The sequence below is a fragment of the Corvus kubaryi genome, unplaced genomic scaffold, assembly GCF_017639235.1.
Source record: "Corvus kubaryi isolate FWS band 111438036 unplaced genomic scaffold, C.kubaryi_AGA036_p1.0 37334, whole genome shotgun sequence".
In the NCBI taxonomy this organism is placed as follows: Eukaryota; Metazoa; Chordata; class Aves; order Passeriformes; family Corvidae; genus Corvus; species Corvus kubaryi.
In genome coordinates this window covers 18,840,045-18,863,729 of record NW_024581108.1, presented here as the reverse complement: position 1 = coordinate 18,863,729, position 23,685 = coordinate 18,840,045, and the positions used below count along the sequence as shown (strand labels likewise).

At 47.4% G+C, this 23,685-nt stretch overlaps 1 protein-coding gene across 1 annotated transcript; it reads right to left on the bottom strand.

Moving 5' to 3' along the window:
* Positions 1-279: 279 nt before the first annotated feature.
* Positions 280-23,685, bottom strand: SLC5A9 (solute carrier family 5 member 9). The gene is made up of 14 exons (XM_042030645.1): positions 23,215-23,685; positions 22,458-22,529; positions 19,897-20,001; positions 17,900-18,064; positions 15,242-15,347; positions 14,589-14,669; positions 13,600-13,805; positions 12,643-12,778; positions 11,662-11,769; positions 11,331-11,481; positions 10,120-10,288; positions 9,378-9,593; positions 4,054-4,189; positions 280-2,548 (listed from the first exon to the last, which is right to left on the bottom strand). The coding sequence occupies exons 1-14, from the start codon at positions 23,341-23,343 to the stop codon at positions 2,340-2,342; spliced, it is 1,989 nt and encodes a 662-aa protein (XP_041886579.1). The 5' UTR covers positions 23,344-23,685; the 3' UTR covers positions 280-2,339.

The window sequence follows — 23,685 nt, the reverse complement described above, 5'->3', positions numbered from 1 at the left end:
GTAATAAATGATCTTGATAGATTTGTCAGGAAAATGAATGATAATCATTTGCAGATAGACACAAGCCTAGTATGGAAGATTAATAAGAAAATATGTATTGGCATCATTAATAACATCTGCTGCCAATGCACTTGGATATTGGTTACAGCCTGAGAGAGATGTGTTCTTGTTAGGACACCACAACTCATCCCCTGCTGCCACAGCCAGGCTGCACAGTGCTCCTGTTCAGCTGGGGTTTCATTTTTTGATTTATTTGGTTTTAATTTTTTTTTCAGCTAATTACACTGTTTTCCTAGGAAACAAGCAAAGGTCAAGATGTTTTGAGACAACTTTGCTTTATTTCAATAAAACCTGTCAGACTCCCCCTCCCCAATCATTCTTTTCTCTTTTGTTTCACTTCAGTGCATCAAAGCAGAGTAGTGAAATCAAATAAGTTTCCCACTGAAATGTGTTCCTCCTGAGGGTGCACAGCTGGCTGCATCTGGCAGTGTGGGTGTCTCCATTCCTCAGGGCCAAGCTCAGAGATGCAGTCACAGCTCTCAAAGTGCATTACTTTGTTTAACCAACATCAACATCATCATTTTAAAGGAAAAGTTACCTTCAAGGATCCGTGGGGTGAGATGGGGAGGGGAAAAACTCGTCACATAACCAAAGATAAAAAATATTTTGTCATTAAAAAAAGGCTTAGCAAAATTCAGTTCTACTTTCTGCAAAACTGAATTTTTCTTGGGGAAAAAAACAATCTCAAACATTTGAAAAACTGCCCCAATTTCCTCATCCTGCTCTGTGTTGCAGTCCCCATGGATGTGTGGTCCAAAAAAGCTAATAAACCCATTGAGCTGAGAGCTGCTGAGGGTCTCTGTGGCCCAGGGTGAGGAGGTGAGAGCCCTGGTATTTCTAAATGCACTAAAAATGTACCTGTTTTTATTAGACATTTGCCAGCTATTAATCACTGCTGGTAACTTGATTTTCTCCAAATATTTTGAGGCGCCCTCTGATCTGGGCATCTCCTGCCTGAAACTGAATAGTGGAAAGGCAAGACAAGCTCTGTGTCATGTGCCTCTTCCTGTGGAGATGGAGGGGCAGCTCATGGGGCTGAGAGCTCCCTTCTTCAAAAGAAATCTACTTTTTCCTCTTAGAATGAGTGAATGCTTAAACTAACCTGCATGAGGCCATCACAAACCCATCCTGCTCCATCCAAACTGGGGGCAAGCAGAGGAATCATGGCCCAACCTTCCCATGCCTGGTGGAAACAGAGCCTTGTTTCTTCCCTCCTTGCTGACTCATGACTCATTTTCTTCATCTTCATGGTGCTGTGCTTCTTCTGTGTGCCCTCACCTCCCCACACAGCCCACAGTCACTTGGACCTGCCCTTTGGATGCAGGGTCACATCCCTGTGGGCATTTTCAGCCTTCTCCAGGCACAGATGTTAACAGTGGGTGTTGCTGTCTCTTCGTGGTTTCAAAGATTTTGGCTGTGCCACCTTCTGTGATGGCCCTGAGGTGGGTCCGAGGAGCTTGAACTTGCTCAAAAAAGCAAGATCCTGAGCCAGGCCCCAAGGAAGGATTTTTCTTTTCCCTGCCACAGCCAGGTCACTGTGGTCCCAGGGAGCCCTTTGTGTGTCAGAGCAGGACAGGTCACCACCACAACCCACAGTCAGGACTGGCTTGGTTACCGAGGCACCTTTATTGCTGGAAATGCTTTTAAGGGGCAGCATCAGTCCCGTGAGCAAACAGGCTCAGGCTGGTGTAAGCCCAGCCCTCGTGCAGCAGAGGGGGCAGGATGGGGGGCTCGGGGAGCAGGAAGAAGCCCCCTGTCCCCACTGCTGATGCCAACAAGGGGCGGGGTGGGAGGGGTCCCACAAAGGTGGCTGGGGAGGCTGTGGGAGGCAAGGCTGTCACTGCTGAGTTAATCCCTCTGATCCCATCTGAATTTTGGCCATATAAAAAACCACAGGTAGTGTTTAAGTCTCCTTCCCCCTGCCAGTGTAAACCAGAACTCCTTCCCCAAAGCACAGCAGTGCAAAGTCAGCCCTGAGACAGGCCCCAGCCATGCCACAGCTGGGCTTTCCGAAGCCTTTGCTCCTTGCTGCGCTCAGCTCTGCACCCTTAAACCTGACCCCACACATCCCCTGCATCCCAGATGTGGCCAGTGCCGAGTCTTCGTCACCCCTCATGGAGAAACTGAGCCCCACAGCCATTCCCAGCAAGCGGTGCCTCCAGGGAAGGGCTGTGCTGGCCATGTGCCAGCAGCCTGTCACCAGGGGCTCTGTCACCTGCTGCTGCCAGCTTAGACAGGAAGGTGAGAGCCACCAAAGCCACGAGATTCCCGACCCCAGCTCAGCCAAAATACGCCCACAGGAAGATGTTGATAGTCAGCAGGAGAATGGCATTAGCATTGCACACAATCCTCCACAGGGGCTTTTCCTCGATGCTGGTGAGTGTCTGCTCCAGGGCAGCTCTCTCCTCCTGGGACAGGGTGGGTGTGGGGCTGGTGGGCAGACCACAGAACCACAAATACACCATTTTCCAGCAGGGAGGCTTGGCTGCTGCGAGAGGGGGACAAAACATGGCTGTTAGAATCTACTGGGACTCTTCTCTCCCTTCTCCCAATCTTTTGGAGGTGCCTTGGCCAGTCTGGAGTGGGGCTTGAGAGGCACCCTAATAGATGCAAGATGCTGAGGGAAAGGGAAAGGGAAAGGGAAAGGAAAAGGAAAAGGAAAAGGAAAAGGAAAAGGAAAAGGAAAAGGAAAAGGAAAAGGAGAAGGAAAAGTCTCCCTTAATCATGTACAGCACAGCCTGATTGCAGTCAGTTGATTGCAACACCAATCACTCATTAGTTAATTAACAAACCTCTTCCCTCTCCTCCCCAATCCAGATTCCATCCACTTTTAAAAATTCCTGACAGCATGATGGTCCATTTAGAGATATCCTGGCTTGTATCCTGGCTTGTTTATTACACATGGCTTGCCAGGTGAAGTGTGTGTTTTAATTGTCAGTCCTGTGCTGTGTGTATTTCACTCCCTGTTCTTTCCAAATATAACCTTTTTTTGAAATTCAGGATGTTTTGGGCCTTGAAAAAAGGTGTTACCCAGAACAAACCCTCATTAAACTGTCAGCTGCTGTGTTTCACGTCTCATTCCTCATCTCTGCTAATCACCAAAATAACAAGATATTTGTTTATGAAAATCTGAGCTAGTGAACTAGGAATTGGTAAGAAATAAAAAATAATGCTGAATTACTGCATTTGACTTAAACCCAAACTTACTCTACTTATTATTACTACCCAAGCATACTTACTTATTGGGGAAACAAAAATAAGGGATTTGGTTAGATGTTCACTTCTTTTTAGCTTAGCTGTGATTGGTTCCAGTGTCCTTTGGACTGACCAGCAAATGGAAGGAGTGAAGAAATCTTGTGTGTGTCTTGATTCTGAGGTTTGTGCTCTGTAACCTTCGAAGGTTAAGCTCAAAACCAGAAAGCTGCATTTTTTAATAGATTTGCAGAATAAAGCTCTGTCCACTCTGAAAAGAACTTGCCTATGTAGCATCTCCTGCTACTGTTCTGTCTCCTGACAACTCTTTAAGTTGACTTTGCTCTGCCCTCCTTCCTATTAAACACCCCTGGTAGGACACGCAGCTATTTAAGGTCTGGGTTTTAACCGTGGCATACATCCTAAGGGAAGATGAAAAATCCTATCAGCATCATGGAAATGAGAAAAGTGGAGCTTGTGGGTTCATTCTAGGATGCCCTCAAAGTGCACATGTCTGCTCCCAGGGTCTCTTTTTCCCCTCAGACTGTGCTGCTATTTTGGTGCTCTTTTTTTTCAGGAATAGCAGCTCTTCTGAGCCATTCAAGGGCTGTGACATGAAGGTAGGCTGGGAGGACCAAGAGCCACAACACTTTCATTTGTCACATCCTTAAAACCGTAGATACAAGCCCCAGCTCCAGTGAATGCACCAGGTAGCCCCTCATGAGATTTTGGGACTTGCATGGGATCCTGGCTGTGCACTCCCAGGCACGGGAGTGTGTTTGTTCACAGACAGACCCCTACCTGCCTCCTCCGTATCTCCTGAAGCCGCAGCTTCTACCGGGTGTTCTGGGCTGATCTGTGCTGCTTCACTCTTGCAGTTTTTCAGGTTTATAGCAGGTGCTTTTCTGTGCCTGGTCCACCACGTGAGGCTGCCCAGCTGCAAAGTGGAACAGAGAGAAACTGGTCACTGCCTGTGAGTCCCAAAGTGGCTTCCCAGTCATCTCCTTCCTTAGTCCAAGGTGGTGCTGAGTCCTGTTTGGGGTGGTCTCCCACTTTCCCTCCCCTCCTTTCTGCACATGTGCCCACACCCTGGAGAAGAAGGTTGGCACCATCCAGCTGGAGCTGAAAAGCTGGGAAAAAGTGTAAAATAATCTGGTTTCTCTCCTTCCATTTTTTAAAATAATCTGTTCCATCCCTGTCTCTTCAAGAAGTAACCTTTCAGTAGACACTGGAGAAGCAGCTCCCTATTTGCAAGGCTCATGAGACTGATCTGAAATAATGATGGTCTGTCCAGACAGCCCTCCAAAAGGGAAGGGGAATAAAGTCAAATAAATAAAAATAAATCAAAAAAGAAGCCAAGATACCCTCTATGGACACAGTCAGTCACAGACAGCTGTTGCACCCTCAAAAGATTATATTTTAATTTCAGATTTCTCTGATGGGCCAGTACAAGACATTGCCTGTCTCTGCAGAAAGTCACAAAGGACGATCAGTCTGCTTTACAAATGCCCAAGTTCTGAAACTCTTATTGTACAGCAAGCTTGAAAGTGTTCTACCTGGAACACAGGAGTGCACAGGAGACATCAATCTTGCAAACCTCAGTGGCCCTTCAGCAGCTGGGGGGTGTTACACACCCCAGGGGCTCAGGGCTTTGGGGTAGAGCCAGGCCTGCTGCTGCTGGGGCTGACCTTGGCATGCCCAGGATCTCTATGGCTCTCCCTGACCCCTGCCCTGGCCAGGCCAGGCAGCAGGGACAGGCTCATCCATCCCTCCCAAATGCTGCTGCCAGGTCCAGGGGCTGCCCCCCCTCTCCAGCCCACGCTGCCTGGCAGAGGGGCACAGGGGGGGCAGTGCAAAGGTGCCCTGGTGACAACAGGGCAGGCACAGTCACACATGCCCCAGGAGCAGCTGGCTCCCTGCTCTGCCCATGTGGGAATGAACGTCTCCAGTGGGTCACTGACAAAGGAACGTGAGTTTAATTTTTGTATTTTGCACACACAAATCCAGGCAGAAGCTTCCGGCTGACACGAAATGTTGCATAATTTCCAGAAGATTTATAGCTTTATTTAAATCATTTTCAACTGAGATGAGCACTGGGCAGGGCTAATCTTTCTTGTCATGAAGTGCTAAATTGCTTTGATTTGATGATCCTCATCTTTCTCAGGGATTCTTTTTTTTTTTAATCACTTAGGAAATGTCACTGGAACACAGTAAAGTTTCAGGGTACTAAAGGATTTCCAAAACTTTTTTCCTTTTCTCTCCTCTCCTCACGTGTCCCTGAATCACTGTCTCTTCACATTGCAGCAAAATCTGCAAAGGCTGGGGTGTACCTGGGGCTCAGACTCCAGAGGGAAGCAATTCCCAATGGAAAGCAGCATAGAGACAGGGAACCTCATGGCATCATCCCCATCACCCACGTGTTTTGGGTGCCTGGAGAAAGCAGGCAAATTCATAATTAAGAATTGCCTACAGGGGAGCTGTGTCAGCTTTACTGACTGGGACCTGGGAAGTGCTGCCTGAAGCCACCGTGTCCAAGGGCAGGGAAGCAGGAGGGAGCCTTGTGCTGGGTCCTGGGGAGCCCTGTGTCCCCCCCTTAGTTTGATCCTGTCAGCACCCACAGAGCTGAGCGTGTCTGGCTCTCAGTGGCACCAAATGATGCTGTGGGAGCTCCAGCTGCAGCACCTCGGAGCTCTCAGGGTGGGCTCAGGCCAGCCCAGGCGGGCTTGGGGCTCCTCCTAAGCTGTGCACCAAGAGGAGCCACTGAAGCCACTCCTCAAGACACAAGGAAAGCCTCCCAACCCCAGAGTACACCGGGTGGAATTGCCAATCCATCAGCCTGTCTGGGTGAGCCCTGACCCCTGGCGAGCTGACCTGCTGGTGCAGCACTCAGTGCTTTGTGCGCTGTTCCCCTCCCTTTCCACCCTCACAGTCTCCTTGGGCAAGGGAGTTTGCAAGAACACAGCAAAGTTTTTCTTTTGTTGTTTGTAAACTAGAATAAATCCTTCTGTTCCAAAATGCCATCTGGCACCTGACAGTTCTGTTTCAGCTTCACAGTCTCAAATTTAATTGTAAGCTCTTTTGCAGGGTTTTCAAGGACGGCGTGACACAATATGGACTACCTACAATGAAGACATATGAACTCTGGAGCATACCAAACAAATTCCTTGCATACTTGTTTTCCAGCACAGCATCAATCACCACAGGGATGGGAGAGTGTCCAAAACAGCAGGAGAAAATGCTGCAGCCTGCAGTTCTCAGATTGTAATTCATTTAAAGCCAGGAACATTAGATGTACCACTCTAACATCAGATACAAATCTCTTTTCTCCTTTTGCCCATTTACTATCTCAAAAGCATTGAGATTCAATATTTAAAGTAGTCCAGTGTAGATCCTCAGCTGGTGTAAAGCGACATATCCGTGCTCAACAGCTGTTCCTGGTCTTTGAAGGCAATGGAGCTGTGCTGATTTACATCTGCTGAGGTATGATCTATCACTGTATTTCCTTGGCTTTGTCTTTGCTCGCTTGTTTTTCTACTCTTTTTGCTTGACAAAACAATTCCTAGCTCCTGTACCATGTCTTTCATCATTCCATCTCCAAGCACTGCAGGTAAAGACAAGCAGAACCAGCCCTGTGCAAGTCTTAGAGGAGAAATATCCAAGGCTCAGGAAGGGAATTGATTAACCAGGAAGCACCAAAGCTTCAGAGATCCTCATCCAGGACAACCAGCACAGCCTCCCCCTCCCAGACACTGTCATGGGGACACTCAGGCTCTTCACCACAGATTTGCCCACTTGCATGCCAAGTAAATAGTGGCCAAACACAAAGGCCAGGTGACACTTTCTACCCAGAGAGTTAGAGCCTGGCACGTCCACCCTGATCTCAGCCTCCTGCCCTTCCTTCCCCAAACCCTTCTGTCCCTGACCCACCTCAGCACAGCCACAGACTCGCTGGAGATGAGGGAACAAACCATGAGAAACCATGTCACCAGCAGTGATGGTGCAAGCCAACACCTCTGCTCATGTCTAAGGCAAACCTGGGGTGGGTCTGACCCAGGAAAATGAAAAATGTTGGTCTCAGTGCTGCCCACTCAGATTTGTGCCAGACAGGCAGAAACCCAGCAATGTTGTCTCCTGCCTCAGTCAAACCCCACACCTTCCCTTTGGCTGTTCTCTGAGGAACAAGGGCAGATTTTCCTGTTGAAATCAGGAATAAATAGTAGAAACTGAATGGAATCAGACTAAAAGAAATGGGGACAGACTCTCCCATTCCTACTGAGCTATGGAGAGAGGGAAAAACTGCTTAGTGGCACGAATTTCCTGGCAGCCCATCCCATTTTCCTTGTGGTGGGAAGATACTGAGGGACAGGGGGCTCACGGGATGGTCATCACAAATATCAGATGATTGTGTTCAGCCTCTCACTGCCACAGGCAGTATCATTAATTCTCACTCATTTTCTACAACAGAGTCTTTCACACAGAGGTCGAGCGCTGAGCTCAGCACTATGTGGGGTCCATGACATACCAAAAGGCTATCCTGAACATCCCTATTGAGAAAATTTCCCCCAGAAAGTCCAGCTGATGTTAGCTCCTGGCCAGTGCTGCTCTTCAGCAAGCTCTCCTCCCTCCCTGGCTCTCCAGCTGCACCTGAGGCAGGGCAGCCACCACATCTCGTCCTTTGTTCCTCTGGGATAGCTGCACACAGCTGCTTCAGACAAAATCCTGTCCTCCCTGGCCATACCCCTGTCTTTTTGAAGAATGTGTAAAATAAGGCCACTTACCTCCAGCACCTATAAACTCACACATTTCAGTAGAAATACCACTGAAAATCTCCCCTGGGGAATCTCTTAAGATTGTAACCTCTCTCTCCCTAATTCTATTATAGTGGCCTCCATCCTGAACTCCCCCTCTTAGGAGATGCTTTAAATGTTTTCATACCTCTGAGGTCAGACTAAAAAGCCTGGAGGTGCTGGGGCCAGTTTCTCCATCTCCTGAACTGCTGGTGTGACGCTCACTGTTCACCAGTGCTGTGTTAATGCATCTTATCTTGCTATTGCTGTGGGCAGGGAGCACTGCACATGTTTAGCTATCACAGGTCAGATGATGAGTGGGAACTCATTAAACCACAGTAATTAATTGCTGGCAACCATCTGGCCACCCCTGAGCAGCCGTGAACAACGTAAGCAGCAGAACTAATGGTGTCTCCTTGCCAGTATTTCTCTCTCCCATGTGGATCCTCTGATAGCTAATAAAAGCTGAGAGTTTATCTCCAAGCAGACACAAAGACAGCCTCTCTCCCCCCTCCTTTCTGCTATCTGAGCACCTGCTTTCATGTAATCTTTAGGAGCGGGGTGTCTTTGACACCTATAACATTCCATCAAACATTGATGGAGCTGGTTAATGCTTTACAAGTTATGAGGAAGCAACAGATTGATGCCATCATAGCATTTTCTCTCCCATGCAGTTAGACAAGAAAAAATAGGTCTTTTTAATCTATCCAGTAACCTTTGCTGAGAGGTAGGTGGCAGTTTTGTTATATTGGCAGCTGCTTTAAAACTTGGGACTGGGAAAAGTTGCTTTAAGGTTTTATAATATAAAACCTCCCAACTCTGCACCATTTTAATGTGCTAAGTAAAAGAAAGTTGTACTTCCCTCAAAGTTATTAAATTTAATTGAGATCACATTGGGACAAAATGTTATTTTCCTAAACGCCCGTGTTGCAAAAGATATTAATCTTGTTTGCCTGCAAGATTGATGCTGGCTCTGTTGAAACAGGCTAGCTGCTACAATTAGATATATTTAATTCCTCCTCAGCAGTGCTCTGTAATGTGATTCCATCTCCTTCCCCTTCTTCTTTTCTTTCTGTTGCAGTTATGATGGGCTGTGGTGTCTGCCCAGCTCTGGGCACAGCATGGGAACTCACACTCAATTTGAAGCACTCAGTGCTCAGCAGCATTAACACTCTGCAACCTAGGGAATAGACAGAGCTGAGGAGCAAGGGCTTCTTGGCAGCATATGCATTACACACCATTTCTTAGCCACTGGAGGAACAGAAAAGGGCAGATTGCAGGGATTTTTGGTACCCAAACGGGGGCTCTGGGAAAAGGGCGTCACTGCAAGTCACTTACCTTTTCTTCAGGGATTGGTGGGGTGCAGAGACTGATGAGGACGGTGACAATGGCAGTGAGGGCACAGAGGATGAGGGCAAAGTAGAGGTAGTGCAAGTCCTTTAGCACAGCTGGTCTCCTGTCCTCCTCCCCACAAGACGGGGGGCTATAAATAAACTCCATGATCATCCGAACCAGACCCACAGCAAGCCCAGCCATGAGGCCCCAGAAAGCACCCTGAGAAAGGCAAGCACAGAGAAAAGGTCACTGCAAATTAACTCTGGTTGTAGTTCTCCCTCTCCTCTCCCTGTCCTCTCCTTCTTTCCCAAGCCTTCTTACGCCTGATGGAAATCCACAGTGATGTGCATCAAAGGAGAATTTTTTCAGGTAAAAATCCTCATTTTCTCTCTCTGCCCTTGAACATGGAGCAGATAGAGCACAAACAATGCAAGAATCTCCTCCTAACAACACTCCTCCAATGAGACTTTGACACATCATCCCTAAATGGCAGAACAACTTCCCTTTCATGCTTTCAAATGGGGCTGCCAAGAAGTGGCACTTGCAGGGACTTCTTAGAAGCAAACCCACACCCACTAGACCCTGGGCTAAGATCCACTAATGCACACCAGGGAAAGGCTGTCTAATTGTCACACTTTAGCTGGACTGGCTCCGAGTTTACAAGGCTAAGTACTGAGGGCAGAGATACTTATTTATTTTCTCAAATTAAATACATGTATCAATTGGTTGTTGACACTTCACTTACAGGCTCATTAATCCTCTTGCAGAAGATTGCCAAGATGAAGAGGGCTGTGATTGGTGGGGCCAGATAGCTGGTTATGGACTGAATGTAGTCAAAGAGCTTTCCACTGTTGGCTGATTGAATGATTGGGATCCAGAGAATACTGATGACCACAAGGATGAGGATGAAGACTCTGAAAGAGAAGGATAAAATTGTGTTAACTCTGTAGGCAGAGTTAAACAAAACACACTCCCAGTTGCTCTTGGAATTTCCTAAGAAAAAATCCACTCTCAAGAACCTTTCCTTGTGTACACAGGAAAAGAGAAGATTGTTCTCCCGTGGTGAGCCTGGTGTGTCCTAGAGTGTGATATGGTCTCAATGACCTTGGCTCTTGGATGTGACAGAAAGAGGATGCTGAAAGCTCATGGAAGCAATCTTTCTGCCACCTTTCCAAGCAGGTAATGTGCTCAATCTCTTGCCCTTGCCAAATTCCGAATTGTTTGCTACTTTTTAAAATTGTGTTTGGGGTCTCAGGTGAATATAGTAACCTTTGAACTGTGTGTCACAGAGGTTTGTCCATACTGCTGAGCAAGAGGTACTTGTCCTCTCACCGCTCTGCCATGGTGAAGTGTGAGCTTGCCTGCAGCCTTCAGCCACCCCTCAGCAAAGTTTAGAACTTAATGCTGGTGACTGGAGAGCAAAAGCTCCACAAACACACTGAATGCAGCCTAAATTCCCCTGTCTGGAGGAGAACTTTATATGCCCCTGATATAATGCAGCACCAAAACTTGTCTGCAAAGGACACTACAACTCACCACAGAGACTGAGAGCTGGGAAGCTCAGCTCTGCACTTTTCCGTGGGAAAAAAAAAAAAAAAAAGAAGCAATTGCAACATATCACTCCTGTCTGATACAAAAATAACACCTTTTTATAGACCTCTGGTGACAACGACTCCAGAGCACTTTCAGCTTTCCTAAAAGTTACATTTAAAGCAGAATTTATAATAAGTTTAGAGAGAAGAAAGGCAATTATCTGCCCAGCTCAGTGGAACACACAGAGTTTCTCCTTGACCAGATCTACCCAAGGAGGTGGAAAATGCAATGCTCTTTCCCAAGCTGTGCTCCTGCTCTCTATTACAGGCACCAGATTTTTCTCAGTGAGTGCAGCCTGGAGGATGTAAATGCTGCACCCAGAACAGATGATGAGAAGAATGAGACATAAATAAATGTAAGGACCTGCCCACAACCATCAGCTCCTGCTCCGAGGCCTGCCTGCGGACCCGCTGCCAGATGTCGACAACGAAGAGGGTGCTGCTGCTGTTGAAAATGGAGGTGAGGGAACTCATCAGGGCTGCCATCATCACTGCAATCATCAAGCCCCGGAGCCCTGTGAGAGACAAACACAGAAGGGGAATCAGGACTAGACCTTGGGCCTCTGAGCACTGCTTTTTCCATCCTGCTGTCTGGAATCTGCAGTAAGATTTCCGCATGCTTAGGATGGGTGAGGGCAGCTTGATCCCCCCTGCACAGCCTGGCTCAAGCCTAGCTCCACAAGGGTGTTTCTCACCATCAGGCATGAGTTCAATCACCAGTTTGGGGTAGGCAATGTTGGAACAACCCACAGCAGCTCCACAGACCCTCTTGCAGATGTCTGGGTCCACGCAGCCCACTTCATCTGTGTAGCACAGGGGAACAACAAGGAGTCAGTTCAAACCCCACTGAGCCATAGACTGTCTAGATCAAGGGAACAAATCCTGATGCCTTGTGCAATTTCATATAAATTCAGAGGTGGAATACAGCTACAATGAGTGGAGCTGAAAAACATTTTATATCATATAACAGAGGTGAAACTTTGGGATGACATTTTGAAATTCTGTTCAGGGTACAGCTAAAAGTCTCCTGGGTGTTGCGTAACTGTAATCCTTGATGATTTGTCACTTGTGGGAACTGGACTGTTTCCATGAACCTGTCAGCTGGGTTCCCAGGGATGCTGGAGGCTCACTTACTCATATTTAGGAAATCTGGGAGAGAGGCTCTTTCCTCTGGGAGTGGTCCTTCTAACCAAGGTATCCTTCCTGGGAAGGGGAAGGCTCTGGGGACACCAGCAATGAGAACTCCTTGGGATATAAGGGAGTCTCGTTTAGCCTAATCCACCAGGACCTGAATGAATCTGTATGGTAGACTGTTAAAACTCTCCAAAATACCTAATGGATGTAATCCATAAGATCTGAAGGACAACCTCAGTGCTCCATGAATTTAATTTCACTGACTGCCTCCACACAGACAGATGGATGCAATGTCCACAGCATGGAGCTAAATGACCCCAATGGCAAACTATGCCCCTTATGGCTACTCCCAGTGGCTTATGCCACTGTGGGAGAACTGGAGGTAGAGGGAGGGCTTGGAAATACCACGGTGCAACAGGAATCTCTATGAACATGCCTGCAGGACAGCAGTTTCTAAGGTGTAAAAGTGCTGGCAGACCTGTGTGGGATTAGTGCTCACAGCTGGTATGGAGCCCCGTGTCAAGGAAGATGGGAAGGCTTACCTGGGTAAAGAGCTCTGCTGATCATTCCTGGCATGACAATGAAAAACATAGGGAAGATTTTCAGATATCCTCCCAGCACTGATCCACCTTTGGCATGGGAGAGGTTCTTGGCAGAGAGAGACCTCTGGACTATCACCTGCAATCAGTGCAGAAAGGGAGCAGAGAATGAAACAGAAGCACAACAGAGAGAGCGGGGTCCATTCTCTCTCTGTCTCTCCTTCTCATGGATGACTTTCATCCCACAGGATCCCAGGGTGTTTTGCATGCCAAGGACAGCTTTCCCACCTCGCTGACTGCAGCCTGCTGCCACTGCTCAGAGCTCAGTCCGCAGGCTACAGGAGAGGGCAGCGTGGAAATTTCCTTTACAGGAATAATTTCACCCTTGACTGAAATGAAGCCACCTTGCGGGCTGGAGACAGCAGCTGTATGGCAGCAAGAGACACAGAATGAAGCAGACTGTGGGTGTTTTGGTAAAAGCTCAGTGGTGGGGTTTCATAATTATCCCATCTGGAAGTCCAGAAGCACCGCGTCTTGAGATACACACGCAGCTTTCCTGGTTTGTAGCTTGGAAAGGAATAAGGGACATGAGACATCTGGGACTATGAATGGAGAAATATTGTCTGCAGGTCACTCAAGGTCACAGCAGAGCCAGCTCCAGATTCACATTTTTATATCCTTGTCATGATAACTGCATGAAGACACTCAGTACTCACCAGCCCACAGTGGGAAAAAGAAGGATGAAAATAACCTGTTCTTACTGCACTAAGAAGTGCATAAAATTAGCAGCTTGCTGAGAAGGTGGAAGGAGTGAGACATTCTCGTCTAGACCAGTAAAAAAGGTAGCAACTCCTGCATACTGAGGCACAGGGATTTTTCAGCTCACAGAACCACAGACTGAAGAGTGGACTAAAAATAACACTGTGGTGGTCTGTCTGCTGAGGGAAAGATTTTATTTACCTGGTCAGTGCACCAGCACCAAAGAGCCAGCACAGAGAGACCAAATATAAGGCCAGGCCAGGGAATGTCTCCTGTGATGGGATCCCTGAACAAATGGAAGGCATCTGCACGTGGGAGGTGGCAGGTCGTGTTTGGGACTGTGATCTTTGGTACTGCTGTGCTGTATTTCTCCTGAAGTCCTTCATACCAACCAACTTTTTCAAATCCTGTAAAGAAAATGCCAGTGATTTAAGGGCTGGTGCATCTTGCAAAGTTATGATCTTATCTGAGTCTCGTGACTACTTTTCTTTTATCTTCCTCTTATCTCCTTTACTTTTCATTCCACCCTTGCTTTTTGCAGTCAAGGTTTCTACAGAAGGCAGCTGGATTTTGCCCAGAGTCCTTGTGGTTTAAACAACACATTCTGGAAGATGTTCAATGCAGGAAAATCTCCATGATCCTAATCCCTGCAATGTCATCAGCATCTAGTCTTTACTTATAGTAAAGTATACTTACACCCTCCAAGAGCTAGAGCAGAAAGGTACAACATGAAAAAAGAGATACGTGGTTTAGATATTTCTGTTTGCCAACAAGGCTTAAAACAAAGACTGATGAAGTTCATTTCCTTGTTGGTCTTAATTTTTTTATAACGCTCGGTTATGCCCACATGAACCCACAGTAACTCCAAAAGTCGACAGCGGAAGTCAGCAGTATTACTCTGAATTGACATGGGCTTAATGAGAGCTGAATTTGGCTCTGAGAATGCAGTGTTCCAAAGCTCTTTGGCAACTCCAGCGAGGTGAAATTACCCAGAGCCTCACCTCCGTACTGTTAGTGCAAAGGAAGAAGCAAGTATGATGGCTGGAGAATGAGACTTGTGCTGGCACCACTTCTGTGAGTGGTTAAAACTCATTTCTGCACCACACATGAAAGAGTGAGGCACCCTGCTAAGGTCTAGTGGCCTTGGGACCGCTAAACTGCTGCGTGGTGCCACTGCAGGTTCCCCTTACCTATGAACATGAGGACCAAAGCTCCCAGCACCATGATCAGGGTCTGCAGCGCGTCTGTGTAAATCACAGCAGTCAAACCCCCTGCCAGGAGAACCAGAGACAGCAGTCAGTGCGTCACCAAGCACAGGGAAACAGGCACCTCACCTGGAAAAAAGCTTTCTCTAGCCCCAGCCCGGGGATTTCAGGACAGACCCACTGGGAGAAGCTGGCACTGAGCTGGTCCCCTGGAGCCCGCAGCTGTGACAAGCCCTCCCATGACGAATGGCATGAAGGGTTTTCCATGTTCATGAGAGGACTTGGAGGCAGTTCAGTAACTTAACAGCTACAGTTGCTAATTTTGCAGAAAGGCAACAAAATAGCAAATATGGGCAGTGGTAACACCCTGCACAGAGGGAGCCACGAGCCTTGTGCAGTGTTAAAAAATCCTCTAAAGCTGTGATGTTACCCCCATACCACTTTCCCTTGGGCCAAGAGGGGAGAGAGGGAGACTTGAAGGTCTCCAACAGCTGGGAGTGGCAGGGCAGGTACTACCAGCAACTGGGGCAATCTCTCCCTCAGACCAGGACCTGAATACTCTTTCTGCTCTGTAGGAAATGGGAAACTTACATCCTAGGCTCCAGCTTATAATGTGTCCTTTAAAATCAGCTATTTACCAGCTATGGTGTAGACAGCAGTCACTGCTAGCAAGACCACAGTGGACAAGTAGAGGTTCCAGCCCAAAGAGATTTGGATGAACAATGCTCCGGAAAAGATGTCTGTCTGGAATAAAAAAACCCCAAGGGCAGTCTGGCATTAGTTGTGCTTCGTGCAAGTGAAATCTAATAAAGCAGCCTGCAGCCCTCTGCGGCTGAAAGCATTGACAGGGGAGGACACCACGAAGGTGAACTGGAAGGGGAGGAGAAGAGCTGTTGGGGCTGTTGGCTCTGAACCTTGTTGTGCTGTAAGGAAAAACTTTCCTCCAGGTCAGAGCTTTCAGGGTCTGGGAGAGAGGGAGGGAGAAAATGAAGGTGCTACACCAAGGGACCAAAAAGTCATCAAAATAAAGTCCATCTTCATGTCATAGAATCCTCCCTGGCACAGAGAAGCACTGGTGGAAACTGTTGCTCCTTTTGGTGACTGTGAAGACATCCCTGGATAGCAGAGCCCATGCATCCACAGGCAGACACAGGAGGGAAAGAGGGGGAGATAGCAGAGACCTTATTCTTCCCAGGGCTGCATCTTCATGGCCTCATGGTCCAGAGACACTCCCTCTTGAAAGACTCCTAAAGAGTCACTGATGTCGTGTATCATGATTTGTTTATCTGAGAAGGTCAACAGGTGGCTTTTCTGTTTGTGCAGTTCAGCATATTAGAGTGGCTCCAGAAAAACAGGTTATACCTGCTGAGGACCTCACTAGAAATACAGAAACCCCCATCAGCTCTGTTTTGTTTGGACCTTCTGGCAGAGAGAGTGACACCAGAACCTGGTGAAACCTGGAATTACACAGATAACATCATTCAAAACTGCAGGCAGTGATATGGGAGATGTTTAGGTTGGGAAAGCAGGTAGAAGGACACCTGCAAATCTGGTGTGGGGTGAGATACAGGTGAGGACCTTTATCAAGGGAGACAGAAGGGATGGGACAAGAATTCTGTTTGCAGTGTCTGAAATGAGCACCTTGAAAGCAAGGAGCCAGTGCAACCCCTGACCTCTGCAAGCCTGAGACACAACAGGCACAGCCAGAGCACCACGGGAGTCACTGCCCTTTCTGGGGCTTGGCTTCCCAGCAGGAAACACAACCACCTCTGTAGCCATGCCGGATCAGTCCTCTGACAACACTGTTTATTGAGATCTCTGTTTTCTTTGCAAGCCAAGAAGACTCTGCAGTGCCCTGGTTGTTAACCTGTGTTTGGGCAGAAAGCACAGGGAGAAAAATCCTTCTTGTTACCAAGTGCCTGCTGTCCAGCCAGCCACTAAATGAGCTCTCCACAAACAATAGCTCTGCTTAATAGAAAGCACCTGTCATGGCCATAAACTCCCCCAGCCACATCCGTCAGCCACGCGTGAATTGGCTGCACAGAGGAGAAACCACTGAGATGAAACAGCAGTGACGAGGGCCAGGGTCCTGCTCTGAAAAGCACTGGCAAATACTGCACTGCTGAAGGTCACTCTGAAAGACAGCTCTCCTTCATACCTTGGCTGTGTGGCTGTGCTCACTGTGGGCTGCTGCAGGAGACAGTTGCCATTTATCCCTCACAGGTAAAGAAGTTTCAAGCGCCTCTTTGCAAGACCTCACTCACTCTGCCACCAGGGGCAATGCTTTGATCCCGCAGAGCCAAGCTGGAGGCAGTAGGTGTCAGAAGTGGGTGACATGACGAAGAGCTGCCCATTAGAGGAGGAAATCTATCCCACACTCCCAGCCTGGAATTCCTCTTAATGTCCCTCCCAGGACCTGAGACATAATAAGCGTAGGAGAAGGACCTTGAAGCCACTTGAGTGTCTTATCTCCAGTCAGTGTCTCCCAAGGCAATTTGACATCTGAATACTTCAGCAGTGTCTAGTGAAAACTGGCTTCTACTGACCTTGGGATAACCAGCTGGAGACAAAGGACTAACATCTTCAGTCCCTGTAATGGACTCTCAAATGCACTCCTCTCCCTCCAAGGGCATAGGTAGTAAATATCTGAGCATAACTTCTGTTTCTTTCTGAATGGCATTTAAAAGAGGGAAATACCCAGCAGGCTACACTGGTTTTTGGTTACCAGCAGGGTACAATGCTACAAGCAATTCAGAAAAGATACTGAGTTTTGTCTTAAGCCAGAACTTACCTCCCTTTCACTGTACCCTTTTTATGTAAGACAAGTGAGAGAAAGAGAGAGGAACAACTATAAAATACCTAATGCTGAAAACTCAGCTACAAGAACAACAGCAGGTTTACAATCATTTAAGAGAATTTCATCCCTACAAGATGCAGCCAGCCAAATATTCAGATGGGGTAGTGCTGCCCTTCCTCTGTCTCTGTTGCCTAAAGTTTGATGTGATAGGAGAAGTAGGCAGACAGCCTGTGGTACTTACACTGTTTAGTAATTAGCTGCACATCCCTGTAAAGTTCTCACTGTGCGTTGCTGTTTAATGAGGGCTCTGTCTCTCTCTTAGGAAAGGTCTCCATGATCAATACAGAGGCAGGAGCAGCACACTAACACACTGCTACTGTTCCTGGGAGCTGAGCTGGTCCTTTCAAGGACATCTGAGTTCTCTCTGAGCAGCCCTGCCTTGTACCAGGATGCCCTATCCCGGCCCTAGACACAGGGTTGTGTTCAGTTGGATACATACGGATATCTTGGTGAATATATAGAGAATCAGGGACAGCACGGACATGTAGATTTGTATCCTCTGCCCTCCAAACCTCTTCTGCAGGTACTCAGGCATGGTGACTACTCCTGCTGCAATGTAAACAGGCACAAAGATCCAGCCGAGAGCCAGCAGTGCCCAGGTGGCCTGTTAAAGAGAATAAAGGCACAGGATTCAACACAAGGGAACTGCTTTTTCTCCTGTTCTCTCAGTGGCCATCTTAAGAAAGCAGAAAGGTACAGTGCCATGCAATGTGTTTGAGAAGCAGACTGACTTTTTCTCACTGCTCAGAAGATGAGCCAGCAGCTGGCAGAATTATTACAATTCAATTAGAATATTTTGAAGTTCTCCTCCTGAGCCCTGCGTTTCTCTGTCATGGGTGTCACATCCTATTCCATTCCCTGGTCTTTTGAGCAAGGTGATGTATTCTGTTGCTCTAGTTCTCTGAAAGATGGTAGGGTGTTTGTTGGCCTCTGAAACCACTGATGCTGTGGCAGTGAAGAGTTAAGGGATTCAGAGCAGGATGGGAGCATCTGTTTGTTGCTTGATTAGCAAGTGATGAGGCTGAGGCAGCAGACTGTCCCTGCAGAGCATAAAAATAAGCAACAGCAAGACTCTGCTGGGATGTTCTCCTTGCAGGCTGGCACAGATGTGCTCCTGTCACTGGTAGATAAAGAGGCACTTTAGTTGCTTTGCCACAGGTGAAGAGTCTTCTGGAAAGTGCAAAGGCATTTCCCATCGTGTATTTTTTCTCCAATTCCCAGAAAAAGCCCAAACAGGAGAACTTAAAGGTAAATGAAAGCCATTGGATTATCAAACCTCACCTCCTGGTTGTCTCAGGCCATTATCTTTCATCATTACGTTTATTTTGATCAGTTATTCAAGTTTTCAGAAAAGAAACTGATTCCAGTGAGCAGAGATTGTGACTGATTGAGGAGAACAGCCGTGGCTCCTGCAGTGGCAGAGACTGGCTGTGGTGAAAGATGCTCATATGATCCCTCCAGCTGAGCGATGTCCCATGGCAAAGGGAGAGAGTAATGGCATATCTAAGTTCTCTTTCCAGTCTGAAATAAATTAATCTGAACTCATGAAGCTGGATTTGCCCTGAAACACCATCTTGTCTTCATGAGCTTCTAAAGTGACTTGAATAGATTTCCTTTAGCTACAGCAATATTGTTATGTCCTACATGCACTAGGCTGAACACACTCTCTGTTTTCTTCTCCAAGGATTTAAAGGTGACCTTAATGGTCTAGAAAAAAACAGTGCAGTGAATACATACCCCAGGAAAGAGCTTTTGGTGGGCCCTGCCTGTGCTTGGCAAGTACCCGGCACTATTAACACTCTGCTGAGGTAGGCAAGAGACTCAGAGTTAGGTGCATGATGCTTCTTCTGAGGCTGGCACTAATCCCACTCCTCATCAGCTGAGAAATTTCATTAGCATCACACACCAAGGGCCTGCTTTTCATGCTCTGTGTGGTGTCAGTGGCAATTTTCCAGGCCACTTCAACAGGGCAGAATGAGACCTGCCTTCACACACAGATGTTCACCCCAGAGATGACACATTTTGGCAGCTGCCAGCTGAAGAGAGTGTTGCTGATTCTCATGGATTTACACTGAATAGAGGAGCACACGCTGCTTCTTTTTGCCTTTTTCTTAACTCCCTGTACCCAGAATCGTGTGATTATCCAAGCACATTTCCAGCATTATCTTTTATTTTAATCTTCACGAGTGCAGACTAAAGCTTAAAAATAAGGCCATGTACCACTGAGAAGGTCAAAGAGCTAATAATTCTAGTGAATTCCACTTAAACTAAAATAAAGATCTCATGTTTCCAAGGCTGTCAGAATGTCTGGAGGCTTCTCTCTTGAGAGTTGAGCACTTGTTGCTGCTGATACTGTTAAATACCTGATTTGGGAGAGAAACCCCAGTCCCTTTGTAAACAGTGACATGCTTAGTTGACAGCAGAACTGACTCTTACATTCCACTCAAAGCCCCCAACAGCAAGGCCCCCAGCTGCTCCAGTGCCCGCCAGGCCAATGAATAAACCACTGCCCACGTTGCTCGACATCAGGGATGCTCCAATCTGAAACACAGGGCACAGGGATAAAACTGAGAAAGTCACTTTGAGCAACTTCTGTATCAGTCCAAGTGTTTTCCTCAGGAGCTCTCTTTCCCCAGGATCTCATCTCCTTGTAATTAGGCAGCTGGGTGCTAATGGGGAGTTGAGTTTTCCTTCACCTCTCAAAACCCCTACATTTTTATATCTTAAAGCATGTTCCTGCTGCCTTCCACTGCCCCCACTCCAGTGCAAAGCTTAATCTCAGAATCAGGGCTCACTTTGCCAGCGGTTCTCCTGAGAAGCACACCTGTTACAGAGGCACAGCAGAGGGAGGGGAGCCTGGTGACACCACAGATTCCTCAGTGTCCATGAAACGTGACAGATTTCTCCATTCCCTTGTTAATCAGTCAGCAAGGTGCCATCTCTGACCCTGCTGACCCTTGCTCTACCTCCCCATGTCTTGCAGACAGCCTCTTTTGAGTCTTGCTCTGAACATGTGTGCTGTGGGTTCACACAGCCATGGTGACAGGAGTGCTCTCCTGGAGCTCCTGCTGAGGGAGGAGATTCCTGAACCGCAGCATGGACGTGCTAGGAGCACGCAGGTCTTTGTGCTTAGTGTCTAAGGTAGGTTCAAAGCTATGGAGCTCTGCAGCAGGCTGGAAAATGCTCTTGCTTCAGGTTAGCTTTAACTGCAGGCTGTGGGCAGGGTAGGCCATCCCTGCCATGGCTCATTGACACCCTGATTGGAAGAGCTCCAAGGCTCTTTAAACAGGGCAAAGGCTATCTGACTTAATAACTGCTTTTACTGGCACAAAGCCTCACCTCCTTTCTGCATGCCAACATCAAACCTGTCTCAGGGTCAAATACAAAACCACCCAAGGGACAAGTCAAGCCCTTTCATCCTACAGTTTGCTTTTAGGTACACCACCTACGAGGAGCTTTTCTCTCCTTATTGCTGCCTCATGTGAAACAAAGAATGGTGGAAGCTGCTCTGCTTCTCACCTTTGGGCAAGGAAAAACATTAGGATGACATCAACACCCACACTGCCTCTGCCTTCTTGCCTGCTGGAGAAAACTCTTGATTAAAGAAGCTGCTGCAACAGGACTTTGCAACCCGTGCTCTCAAGAAATGTGAGCAGTTTTCCTGATATGTAGATCAGACACAGAAATACAGAAGATACATTGCAGAGGTGCAGCAATTTAATATCAGGGCATAGTTGAGGTTGAAACCTGTCACTCCCATAAAAACAATAATAAAATATTGGTCATACTCAAGGCAAAGGCCACAAGGAGCAGAGCCTGCAGGGGAGCTGCAGAGGTGGAATCAGCTCTGACAAACAAATCTGGGAAGTGAACAGCATCAGAGGTTGCTCTGAACCTAAAACGGTTCAGAAGAGCCAAGAGCTGACCTGTATCCAACAGCCTCTGTAGCCACCTGTGGCTGGAGCCAAAAGCAGTGAGAAATTTTTGGAGTTTGTTTGGGGGCTTTTTTAATAGAAAAAACCCCAGAAATCTTGTTTAAAAGAACAAGGTTAGGGAAAAAATATTCGATTTTAGTATCTTTTAATTTTCCCCCTCCTAATTAGAGAAAACCATCAAGCTAAGCTTTTTCATTAAATGTCACTTGCCTGAGACAGAAGTATAAAGAACATTTAAGAAATGACAGATTTTAGAGAGGTGTATGTGTCTTCTGTGGAAGAGGCTGAAAATCTAGCCTAGTGAATTTATGGGCAACTCACAGCCAAAGGAAGAAAAGAGAAAAACTGTGTTTTGGTAGAGAAGTGCATTCTGTTACCCACAACTCACTGGAGAGATATATGGTTCTAGAGCCTGGCATCGGCTGAGAAGAATCTTTATTCCTGTGGATTTTTATTCCTTTCAAACTCTAAATTATCTTTATGTATACCTTTCACTCCCAAGAAAAGGCACCTTCAATAGATTATTTTTTCTTTCATAGTGAAGATTTATACTTCAGTGGTTTGAATTTTATATCCTTTACATCGTTAGTCAATAAACTCAACTCTGCTCTAAATAGCAAGGGCTCAGAAAGTCCTGAGATTTGAGATTATTTTAAATTCAGTGTCTAAATGCTTTTTACTGGATGACACATTCCTAGATTACCTAATGCTCTCTTAACTTGGGAACATCAGTGGTGAGTTGAGGCCAAAAAGTTTCAAACCCAGCTAGGCAGCCAGCATTCCCTAACTTTCATCAATGGGAACATTTTTATTGCTGCCTTTAGCAGAGAAACTGAGAGTTGGAAACCCCTGAAGATGCTGAGCTACCCTTTTGGCCCGGCAGCTCCAAGCTGCAGCCCATCAGCAAAGATGTGTGGGATGGTTCCTTATGTATCCTTCACCTGTCCCCTTCGTCTCTGACTACAGCCAGCACATGTCATGACTGGGTCCCCTCACCAGACCTGCTCTTACATCTGGAATTGCTTTCAAACCATGAGGAACCCAGGGAAGCATTTCACTCACAGGCCACCAAGTCATAGATCGTCCAGCCAGAAAATAGCCTCCAATGGTCCCCCGGCTCGCTCGTATCGATGACTGGAAGCACAGGAAAAAGAACAGGAAAAAGTGTTTTCCTCCATTCAGCCACCCTTGAGTCAGACCAAGCCAGGAGAATCCTTAATGCCTGGTCTCAGCACCAGCTCCAAAAGAATTTTATGGATCTGTTAAGTATGCCAGGCTTCACCCACTGCTTCTGCCTCTCTTTGTGCAGGTTTCTGGTAGTCGTGCTTTGGAAGGAAGCTGCTTGTACCTGTTTGATGACTTCTCCACGAATGTACCAACTGGGAAAGAAGAAGCAGTTCAGCCAAGCAGAACGCAGTAGGTGTCTGTGACAGAGGCCTTCGCCAAGCAACACGAACAAATAATTAGCAACAATCTTTCTGAAGTTTATAAGGTCCATTTCAGTCTTCTCCAGCACAACCCTGGCTTTCTTTTGCCTCCTGCCTGTCCACACCCCGATGTGAGTTGAGCATCATTCCCAGGACAACCTCCAGGGAATGATCCCACGGTTGTTCCCATATGGTGTCCCCATATGGCTGTCCCTGTATGAGGGCTCACAGAAGGATCCCTGTCACCCCCCAGATTTGCTCAATATGCCCTGAGTAAGTTGTGCAGAGGATGCCATTTGCAGACAAACCCCTTTGTACCCAGAAGGGGTCCAGGAAGCAGCAAGGCCCCTCTGGCTCAGGCAGACCCTACCCCGGCCCCCTCAGGGACTCACCCATATCCCGACAGCGAGGACAAAGGCGAAGTACAGAACCACGACGATGATGTCTGCCACTGCAAAGGCTGCTGCCGTGTCCCCTGGCAGCCCAGGCAGCTCCGTGGTGCCCGTGGTCGGCTGGCTCATGGCTGTGAGCAAATTGCTTATTTTCTCACTCACGCTGGACTTTGGTGCACATTGGCCTTCATTGTTTCCCTTGTAATAATTAACAGGGTGAAGAAGGTGTGAGTGGGGAGCAGAAGCCAGGCAGGATGGTGGCTAACGTTTGCCAGCAGGAGCTTGGTGTCCATGGTTCATCAGTGGGGCCACCACACGGCTCTGTGGTGTGAGGATTCCTCCCATTCCCCCTCGTGTCCATTTACCAGTGGTCCTTTCTCCTGTCCATTTATCCACTGGTGACACCCACTGGGATGTAGGAGATGGTTCTCCTTTGAGGTCTGGGGTCTGCCTGGAGGAGGCTTGTGCCCC

What these genes read in the sequence shown, in the direction of transcription:
- SLC5A9 (XM_042030645.1), bottom strand. Translation starts at nt 23,343, where the DNA reads ATGAGCCAGCCGACCACGGGCACCACGGAGCTGCCTGGGCTGCCAGGG. An exon ending in GAGCTGATGGTTGTGGGCAG is followed by an intron (nt 10,289 to 11,330) that starts GTCCTTACATTT and finishes CTTCTCTTTCAG; the next exon opens with AGTCTTCATCCTCATCCTTG. An exon ending in AGGAGATACGGAGGAGGCAG is followed by an intron (nt 2,549 to 4,053) that starts GTAGGGGTCTGT and finishes CCCCTCTCGCAG; the next exon opens with CAGCCAAGCCTCCCTGCTGG.